General features: G+C 46.5%; 1 protein-coding gene across 1 annotated transcript in view; it reads right to left on the bottom strand.

Annotated features, from left to right (window-relative positions):
- Positions 1 to 2,247: 2,247 nt before the first annotated feature.
- The window catches only part of CNGA3 (cyclic nucleotide gated channel subunit alpha 3), a 64,238-nt gene continuing 55,474 nt past the window's right edge, over positions 2,248 to 11,011 (bottom strand). Inside the window, exons 7-8 of the mRNA XM_017524070.2 lie at positions 9,252 to 9,358; positions 2,248 to 4,984 (exon numbers count right to left, since the gene is read on the bottom strand). Coding sequence (XP_017379559.1) covers positions 3,573 to 4,984; positions 9,252 to 9,358 — 1,519 coding nt within the window. The 3' untranslated portion in view covers positions 2,248 to 3,572. The remainder of the gene's footprint in view (positions 4,985 to 9,251; positions 9,359 to 11,011) is intronic.

Below are 11,011 nucleotides of genomic sequence, written 5' to 3' on the forward strand. Positions count from 1 at the left end.
TTTCGTTGGCACATTGACTTCCTCTCTCTAATCTTCCTGCATCCGCTTATCAGAATCCCTGTGATTATATCAGGCCCCGTTGGAAAACCCAGGATAACCTTCGCACCTCAGCATCCTTACTGTAATCCCATCTGCATGATCAGTTGATATTGACATCATGTTCCCTCATGGCAGTGAAGAGGCTGCTGGATCCTTGGCTTCAGGTCTGAGTGCAAGATCCATAAACAAGGCTTTATATCCTGGAGTGGAAAGTATGAAACAATCTATAAACATTATCTGGAATTCTTCTGTAAAAAATATTTGTCCTTTCTCACTCATTAATTTATTTATTCAATCATTTATTTATGACATAGACTCATGGACCTTTATACTTTGGGATGTAGTCTAATACTAAATTTTTAAATTTTGTTGCTCAAATGGCTTCAGTTTCGGCCGCTGGAAACTTTCAGGTTGGTTGTTTTGTCCCTTTGATTTACCTCCATCATTGTGTGTGTGTGTGTATCTGTGTGTGTGTGTGTGTGCGTGTGTGTGTAGAAAGCCCTGTTGCCACTTGCCCCTTAACATTGTATTTTTTGAGTACTTGCTGGCACTACAAGACACTCCAGGCTTATGGTTTATTTTCCCTGCCTCAGCCTTAGAATCAGCACTAGCTCCTTTTATTGGACAAAGATATTTGGAAACCAAGATATGGGTGCTTGGTGTGCTCTCTATAATAGGTATCACTGCCAAGACTTCTTGGTACACAGAGTTAGGAATATGACTCTGCATACACACACACACACACACACACACTCTCTCTCTCTCTCTCTCTCTCTCTCTCTCTCTCTCTCTCCTACAATCATTTCTGTATCTGTCTACTTGGATATATAAGTAAACATGAGTTTATTGTAATGTCTGATTCCAATCCAGCACCACAGGGTTCATTCTGGTCTTGTGCGGTCTTATTTGTAACTTTTTTTGGACTATTGATAACTCTGGCTTCCATTTTTTTAAGGATTTATCTATGTATTCACTAATTCATACATTCATCCACAGTATAATGTTATTTCTGAATTAGTAAGCCATACCCCCATGTGAAACAAATGTACAATTAGAGTACAGTATTCATGTCACATCTTTTTGTCTTTAGCCTTACTTTCTAATGAAAGCACCATTTTGAAGGTTGCTTAGGTCTTCATTTTACCCAATATCCGTCAGTAAAGTTATGTCACATACTTCTAATATAGTTAGATTCATTTGTCACAATCTTCTTTCCATCCTCGTATGCCCACATTCGGGTTGACATTTTAAAATTTCATACATTACAGTTTATTCTTTGTGGTATACAGTTCTGTGAGTGTGGACAACACACAGTCATATACCCACCATCCCAACACCATGTGGAACAGCTCCATCACACTAAAAATTCCCTGCTGTCCTCTCCTTCGTGATCAGCCTCTACACCCCCCGACAACACTTGTGAACCACTGAGCCGTTTTCCATCATTAATGTGTTTGCCTTTTCCAGAATGTCATACAAATGGAATCTTTTTGCCTTGATCAATTGCTCATTCATTTTCATTGCTGAGTAGTATTTGATTATATGGTGAGTGTATAGACTTTTTAATTTATTTTTTAAAATTTTATTTATTTATTTATTTAGAGACAGAGTCTTGCTAGGTTGCCTAGGCTGTCCTTAAACTCTTGGACTCAAATGATTCTTCCTTCTCAGACTCTTGAGTAGCTAGGATTATAGGCACACACCACTTTGCCTGGCTATTTATTTATCCATTCACCTATTGAATGATATCATTGCTGCTTCCAGATTTTTGTTAATGATGAATAAAGCTGCTACCAACATTTATATACATGTTTTTGTTTACATATAAGTTTCAAATTCTTGGTTTTTTCTTTCTTTTCTTTCTTTCTTTTTTTTTTTCTGGTAGATTGAGTTGGAAAATTTCAAATTCTTTTAGGTAAATACCTAGGAGTGTGATTGCTGGATCATATGTTAACATGTATGTCTAGCTTTCTAAAAACGACCAAATTGTCTTCTTAAGTGGCTGTACCATATTGCATGCCCACCAGCAATGAATGAGAGCTCCTGTTGCTTTGTGTCCTTAACAGAACCTGGCACTGTCAGTTTCTTGGAATGTGTGCCATCCCCCACATCAGCACCTATTCTCTCTAAGGAAGTCATTGATTGCCTAGAAACATATTCTGGGACTGAAACTTCCATTATGGCAAGAGCTGAAGCAAAAATCATTCCTATTTTTAAATCCAGGTCTTTATTTTTCCTGTGCAAACATGAATGCAGGCATAACTAACAGTTAAGGCTTTTAAAATATACAAATTTTGAGGAGGAAAAGAGGAGAGAGAAAGTGGAAGAAAGAAAGAAGGAAAGAAAGAAAGAGAAAGAAGAAGAAAGACTTATTTTTGAGTAATTTGCAACACATTACATAAGTGAAGGATGGAATACTGCAGTCATAATTTGCAATCACAGAACTCAAAAATATAAATCTGTTATAAAATGTTAATGAAGTTATATTTACTAGGGTTTGTTTTTTTAAAAGCTGATTTCTGCAATCTGCAAGCTTTTGGAGAGCTAAAAGCTTTGCCTCGGGATGCAATTCCAAGGGATCTTGAGGCTTCCTCTTCATGGGTAAAGGGGCGGTTTACGGAGATACATGGCTAATAGTCTCATCTTCTAAAAGTCTTAGTTGTCAGCTTTTTTGGCTTAGGACACCATTCCAGCCTTCAACCTAAAAGGCTCTCCCTGCACATAGCTCTCCTCCTTGAGTTAGAATAGGTCACCCAGGGTCCTGACTCAAGGATGGAGGATAGGGGTTGTCTTTGAATCTCTTTGGCAAGTGAGAAGGAGGGGATGTCTCTTCTAACTGAGATGCTCTTTTCTGTGAAACAGATTCTGGCTTCACAGTGGCTGGACGGCAAGGAGTCTGGATTTGCTTCACAGATTGGAAGTGACCTCAAGTGGGGCAGCCTCTTTCCATGCTACAGAACTTCTATTTGCCATAGCACTCCCAAAGGCTGGGGTTCCTAGGATCCCAAAGAGCACACAAGGTGATCCCAGATACAGAAATACGTCTCAAACTGTCTTGTGTAAGTTTGAATTTGAGTCACTATTTTGCACCTTCAGCTTCCTGTTATATACTCAATTATCAGGTGGTGATGGAGTGAAGTTGGGGAGGAGAAAGGTGACTAAATAATCTTTCATTTATAAGAAAATTAGATCAAAAATCCTAAAAACACCTTGTGGATTCCATAAAAAAGTAGTAAGTGTCCTGTGTGCATACTTTCATATATTTGGATTGGGGATACCTCCCACTTTGCAAAGCCCTGCCTGGTGCAGTGTTTCATGTGGACCTCACAATCAAACCTGGCACTTCACTGGGACTGAGACAGAGTCCCATTTTCTAGGTGAAGAAACTGAGGCTCTTTCGGGCAGTCACACAGCTTTCAAACAGTGAGTAGAGCTGGAATTAAACTCTGACCAAGTTCCATGCCATGCAGCTGCAGCCACATAGCATCACCCTGACAGCCAATCCCGTGAAGCAGGAGACAGATGTTGTATTTTCACTGTTGTTTGTCCTCTGTTTTTGTAGCATCCCCAGGAACCTCCCCATTAGCCAGGGGGCTGTCCCCACCACCCTTCACCTGGCTCTCCAGCTGGCTGAGACGCTGCTTCATCTTCATCTGGGTGGCATTGTACTCAGCCAGGAGCCGTGCAAACCTGGTCTGCAGGATGTCCAGGGAGGTCCCCAGCTGCTCCACCTTCTCCTCAAGGTCCTTAGGGTCCGCCCCTGCCCTGGCCAGCTCCTCATCAATCAGGTTGTCCTTCATCAGGATCTGCCGTCCTTTCTCCTCCAGGGCCTTCTTGGCTTCAGGGTACTCAGTGAGGGCCTCCATGAGATCGTCCTTTGAGAGGCAGAACAGGTCGGAGTAGCCAATGCTGCGGATGTTGGCTGTCCTGCGGTTCCCCGACTTGCTCCCCTTGATGTTCAGGATGCTGATCTCCCCAAAGTAGCTGCCGTCGCTGAGGACCACGAACTGGGTGACTCCGTCGTCAGCCACCACAGCCAGCTTGCCCTCGTTGATGATGTACATCTCCTTCCCAATGTCCCCCTTCTTGCAGATATAATCCCCAGGGCTGAACACGGTGGGCCGCAGCTTTAGCACCAGCTCCACCAGCAGCCCGGCCTCGCAGTCCTGGAAGATGCGGACCTTCTTCAGTGTGTCCAGGTGCACATTGATGGCGATCTCGGCCTTTAGCTTGTCTGGAAGGCTCTTGAGCACCTCCTTCTCATCCACTGTCTTCTTGTTGGCCCACAGGTAGTCAAACCACCGGATAACCCGTGTCTCCAAGTCCTTGGTCACCTTGCGGAACTGCATGTACTGCTTGATGGAGTCAATCTTGGCCTGGAACTCTGCCCGTGAGGCGTTCATATTCGAGATCATGGAACCCACATTGCCCACAATGGTGGCAAAAATCAGAACACCCACCAAGAAGTCTATGACCACAAAGAGATACTCCGCATCTTTCACGGGAGGTGGGGTCTCACCAATGGTGGTGAGGGTCAAGGTGGACCAGTAGAGACTGTAAATATACTTCCTGGAGAGGCGCCCATGCTCTGGGATTGAGATGTTTGGGTAGACCCAGGAGTCTGTCCCAAAACCAATGAACTTGGAAATGGCAAAGTAGATGCAGGCATTCCAGTGGATGATGATGAGAATGTACAAGACCAAGTTCCCAATCCTGAATATATTGGGATAGTTGGTCCTTGTCTCTGTGCGGTCAAAGAATTCGAAGAGCCGGGCAAACTTCAGTAGGCGGTTGAACCTCAGTTCTGGGTAGTTCATGCCCACCTGTAAGTAAGCCAAGTCGGTGGGGACCAGGGACAACATATCCAGCTTGAATTGTGTGGTTGTCCTGTAATGCTGCCACAGCCTGTCAGTATCACTGACCATTAAGCCTTGCTCGAGAAAACCTATAGAAGAAGATGGAGGTCACTTGGGCATCACGGAGGCTGACTCTTTATGACCATTGCACAAAGAAAGGTATTTTACATCATGGCTACACAATATGCAGTGGTACATATACAATAGAAATGATTTTAAAACACTTACCCTTACTGCAGGAAACGCACTCTGATGTTTTCTATTCTACAAGGTTCTAATCTATTCTATTGAATTTTTTAAAAACATAGGTTGATTGGGTAAGTTTGAATATAAATTAGGTATTAGGTGATAACAAGGCATGATTTATTAAATTTTAAAAGATAAAGGGAAATTATATATATATTTTTAAAAAGGATCCTTTAAAGTTAGAGCTACATGTTGTAAATCAAAAACTGATGGAGGGCCAGGCACGGCGGCTCACACCTCTAATTCCAGCACTTTGAGAGGCCAAGGCAGGCCGATCACCTGAGATCAAGGGTTTGAGACCAGCCTGGGCAACATCGTGAAACCCATCTCTACTAAAAATACAAAAATTAGCCAGATGTGGTGGTGCACCCCTGTAATCCCAGCTTCTTGGGAGGCTGACACACAAGAACCACTTGAACCTGAGAGGCGGAGGCTGCAGTGAGCCAAGATTGCACCATTGCACTTCAGTCTGGGCAACAGAGTGAGACTCTGTGTCAAAAAAAAAAAAAAAGTGATGGAGGCAGATCTTAATTGATTTAGAGGTTTACCAAGGTTGAAGGTGCACCTAGGAGAAAGAAACACAAGTCACAGTAGGATTTGTGGCCCGTGCTTTTTCCAAAGAGAGTTTTGAGGACATTAATACTTAAAGGGGACAGAGTAGGCAGGAGGGGAAGGAAGAAAGAAAAGAAAGGGTGGGTAGGCAATGAGGCCAGTGGTTACATTCTTGTGAGGCTTTGATTAGCACTCAGTGAATCTACATGTGAAAAGAGGGAAGTGGAAGAAAAGTAAACTATGCAATCTACATTTTACATAAGATAAAGTAGGCATGTGAAATTACAGCTGTCTGTTTGGGAAGAAGAGGAAGGCAGTTTTTGCATGACTCAGTTCCCAAGCATTAACTTTTCCCTTTGGCACAGTGAGTTTGACTAACGGAGACTTTCCATTTTCTATTCAAAATGCGAAAGTGCTCACTGCCTGGGGTTGGTTCAGGCCAGCCAGGAAAAGAGTGGATGAAACAAAAAAGCAAAAACAGAAACAGGAAAATGAAGCAAGAAAAGGGTGGATGAAACAAGAAAAGAAAGAGATGAAACGAGATGAGCAGAATGTTGATAACAATTGGAGCTGGGAGAGGGTACACAGGGATTCATAACACTATTCTCTCTGATTCTGCGTATGTTTGAAAATATTAATAATAAAAATGTAAAAAACACAGCCACGGCCTCCCAACTTGATATCACCAGTCAGCAGTGGGGTGCAACCTGCCTTTTGAAAACACCTTGCAGTAACACAGTTCTCCTTGGTTACAGATGACTGTTACCCAAGGGGCTTTTAAAATATATGAAGTTCAGGACCCACCCCCAAAGAATCTGACTGGTCTGGACATGGGCTGGACTCCTATAGCCGAAGCATTATGATGGGTTAAATCAATCAAGGAGGCCATGACCCGCATTCTTTTCTGTTTTTACATTTTCAAACATGCACGGAGGTAGAGAGAATAATAGAATTAATCCTTTTAAAACTGTGGTGAGCATCAGAATTTCCCTGAGGGCTGTGTGAAACACAGAGTGCCAGCCACCCTACAACTCAGAGTTGGTGCCTGGAGGTTGGGTGCAAATCTAGCAAGTTCCAGGTGATGCTAGGACGGCAGGTCCTGGCCACTGAGGCTAGACTGCGGGCAAGACGCCCCCCTCTGTTCAAACTGAAAATCTAGTGTCCATCACAACAAAGAATAGCCCGCTTCTCAGCCCCCAGTCCTTCTTAGCATTATTTGTTATACACGAGTTACTGAGGGCCTTGATCTTTATGTAGCCTCCTGCGCCTCCAGCCTCCTCACACTTCTTTAAGATGTCTTCTCTCTTTTAATTATGTTTTCCTTGGGGTGTGATTCCTGTGCCTCCCTCTCTCCCAGCGTCCTGCCGAATCTTGGCTTGCTTAAGATACTACCCAAGCACAAGTGAGGAAGGAGACCCTTAATCCTCTTTAGCCTTCTACATTGCATCTCAAAAGGAGAAGTTAGAAGTCAGCCAGAGGAGGGACCGGTTGGCACCGCCAGCCAGGTTAAGGATAATTCCCCTACTGCTAACCACAATCTCATCTATAGATCAAGGATATGGCATGGAGGAATCTTTCCGGAAGTCATTGTTTTTACTAAAACACGATTAGACCTCCACCTAAGTCACGTACCCCACACCTACTTCATGGATCAAGACCCTTTCACATGTAATTCTAGAGTTGTAAGCCCAGGACCCTTTCACATGCAACTTCTAGAGTTGTAAGCCTTCAAAAGGGCAAGGATTTTCTTTGTTGGGGAGCTCAGCTGTTAGGCATCTATGCCGCCACAACTCCCGGCCGAATAAATCACCACTTCCTTCCCAGTTCGATGTTCAAGAGGTTTGTTTCTCTGCCTTCCCTGCTTCACAAGAGGTAGGGGGTTAATGTCTGAGTGAGGGTGTCTCATCCCACTGAAGCTGGGCTGAGACCAGGGACCATCAACCTAGTGGGTCACTTACAGAGCTTGTGTGTCTATGGAGTTTAACATGACTGCAGCAGAGGGGCAGATGGCCAGGGCTGGCTAGGTCGCCTGGGCAAGCCTCAGGCTGTATATCTGAGATCTTCTAAGTTATGATGCTAGACATCGGTGTGGAAGCAAAAGGGGGACCAGCCTGGCATGGCTGGGTAGTAACCGTGGCAAATCACTTGGTGTCTCTGACGCTGGTTTCTAAATCAGCAAGCTGGAGGTAATCATGCCTGCACTTCTCATCTCATGCGGTGGTTCTAATGAAGAAGCAAGACGTGCTTGAAATGCTTTGTATATGGAACGACATGGGGGTTGGCTACTGTGATCTGGTGGTGTCTACATCAACAGCTATGACATAGAATTATTTTATCATTTTTTTTTTTTTTTAGACAAGGTCTCACTTTGTCACCTGAGGCCATGACTCCCTGCAGTCTCGACCTCATGGGCTCAAGCAATCCTCCCACTTCAGCCTCCTGAGTAGCTAGGACTATAGGTACACACCAGCATGCCTAGCTATTTATTTATATATATTTTTGTAGATACAAGATCTTGCTGTGCTGTGCTGGCTAGTCTGGAACTCCTGGCCTCAAATGGCCCTTCTGTCTTGGCCTCCCAAAGTGCTGGGATTACATGTGTCTGCACCCACACCTGGCCTGGCACAGTTTTTAGTTCAAAAATCTTGGAGGCAAAAGGAGAGCCTCTACCAGCTTAGGCAGTATCTTTGTGCAGATTAGAAAAAGGTATCCCAAGGACACACAGTTCAGCACCTAAGAAATGAGTGGGGGGGTATCCTTCCCCATCCCCAACCAGAGGTGATTTGAAGGACGTTCTCATTCACCTGGGCCCTATTTCAGATTTTCGTTCTTCATATGTTAAAACTTCTCTGAAAGCCATGGAGTAACATGTCCTGGATCCTCTGACTGTCCAAGAAGAGAAACTCCAAGATTGCCTGAGCTCTCCTTCCTGCTCACCCCAGTACTGAGTAGTGAGAGCGAGAGAGGTCCTTTGAGATTGCAGTTCAGCCTGTCTCACTCTGTCACCCAGGTTGGAGTTCAGTGGCATGATCTTTGCTCACTGCAACCTCCACCTCCTGGGGTTCAAGTAATTCTCTTGCCTCAGCCTTTCAAGTAGCTGGGATTACAGGCACATGCCACTGGCCTCAGCTTATTTTTGTATATTTAGTAGAGATGGGGTTTCACCATGTTGGCCAGGCTGGTCTTGAACTCCTGGGCTCCAGTGAACTAACTGCCTTGGCCTCCCAAAATATGAGCCACTGTGCCAGGCCCGGCCTGCTTACTTCAAAGGCGACGAAAACGAGGCCCAGAGAGACAGCCTGACTTGCTCAAGGTCACACAGCTTGTTGGAAGAGCAGAGCCCAGAGCTTAGGTGTCCTGGCCCCTGCTCAGTGTCCTGTCCAAGGGTTCTGTGTAGAGGGGCTTGAGGCAGCACCACCTACCCTCATGGTCAGCGGTCCGCACATCTGCCTGGCCTCTCACGGCCAAAGGTAGATAACGTCCCATGTACCGTGCTGGGTCTCTCAGAACACTCTTGTGGGCGCCATGGTCCCCTCCCCAGGCCCAGGGCACACCCACCTGTTCGAGCTCTCACAAACACATCCAAGACATAAAGGACATCTGCCGAGTAGTCCAGGACCAGCCACAGCATCAGGTATTCGGACTGCAGCTCATCAAAACAGGCCCTAAACAAGCCAAGTGGGAGATGGACGCCTGTGTGTGTGTCTGGAGCACGGACCGCCCACGTGTGGGCACCGGCTCTGTGCTGAAGTCACGGGTCACGTCATCCGGGAATGGCCCTGCCTGCCTGCGGTGTCACTACCTCAGCGTAATCACCCCAGCTTCTGACGAGGCAACACTGTCTCTGAGACACTTTTCTGTCCCACAGTCACAGAGCTCCGGAGAAGAGCTGGGACTGACCCCAAAGAGCTGTTCCATTGTCCCTCAGCAGAGAGCCATAAGATCCCAGGAGGTACCGTTTTCTAGGCCTCACTGGCAGAGTCAGGTAAAGGGGCTAAGGACTTACTCTTTCTGGGGTCAAATTTCGACAAAAATAGGAGAATTTCAGAGAAATTAAAAATGGAACAGACAGTAAATATTTTCCACCTTCTCGATCTTTCTGCTGTTTCCCACACAGGCAGCACCCTCAGCTCTCCTTCTATCCTCATGGGCCCAGCAGCCTGTCCGTGCCATCCACCTGCAGCTTGCTCAGCACCCCAAAGTGTCCTGCCCACCTGGAGGAGAACAGTGCCCAGCTCTGCCTCCCCAGAGCCCTCGTGCACCAGAGAGCAGCAGCGTGCCCAAGAACCCCATCCTGCCCGCTCACTAGGACACGCTCCAAGATCTTCCACTTTTCACCTACCCTGGAAGCCCTCCGAAGGGCAGGAGATCACTGTTTGCTCAGATAATCGAGAGCCTCTGTTTCCACATGGATGGCATCCCTGATGTGCTGCATGATCTGGAATGCCCAAACTCACCAAATAGCCTCTTAGAACAGTGGCTCTCTGACTCGCCTCTGCATCCTTATTTTGTGTGCTGGCTCAGGAGAGCCCCAGAGGCATCATCTCTTCTCGCATGCATCTGGCCCCACACAGCTCAGAAGAGCCGAGGCCTGCCTCTGCACACTGGTCCTGCACACTTGCTTAGGAAGTCCCCTAAGCCCTCCTGTGTACCCTCAGAAGAGCAGCAGCAGCCTACCTTGCATCTGTGTCCTGGAGCAGGCCTGCTGGGAAGGCCCCCCAAGCCCCTTGCTTACCTAGAGAGAGCAGCAGGTCATCCCACCTCCCACTCTGCAGCTTGTAGCCTGCAGGCTTCCTCAGAAATGCCCCAAAGTCCCTGCCTGCCCCGCCCCCCTGGCCCCCTAGCAGCAATTCCTTGCATCCTTGGTGGGCAGCGTGCTCAGCAACATTTCCTCTGGTATCCCCACCCTGGAAGCATGCTCAGAAAAGCCCAGGCCCCTGGCTTCCCCTGAGAGGAGCAGCATCTCTCCCCTCTGCGTTCACAAACAGCAGGTTTCCTAGGAAAGGCCCTCAATCCCTCTTCTGTTTATAAGAAGAGTAGCAGCGGCTGGGGGCGGCCAGCACTTTGGGAGGCCGAGGTGGGTGGATCATTTGAGGTCAGGAGTTCAAGACCAGCCTGGCCAAGATGGTGAAACCCTGTCTCTACTAAAAATACAAAAAAAAATTAGCCTGGCGTTGTGGCGCACCCCTGTAGTCCCAGCTACTCAGGAGGCTGAGGCAGGAGAACCGCTTGAACCTGGGAGGTGGAGGTTGCAGTAAGCTGAGATTGCACCACTGGACTCCAGCCTGGGCAACAGAGTGAGACCCCATCTCAAAAAA

The sequence above is a fragment of the Cebus imitator genome, unplaced genomic scaffold, assembly GCF_001604975.1.
Source record: "Cebus imitator isolate Cc_AM_T3 unplaced genomic scaffold, Cebus_imitator-1.0 Scaffold31, whole genome shotgun sequence".
NCBI classification, from domain to species: domain Eukaryota; kingdom Metazoa; phylum Chordata; class Mammalia; order Primates; family Cebidae; genus Cebus; species Cebus imitator.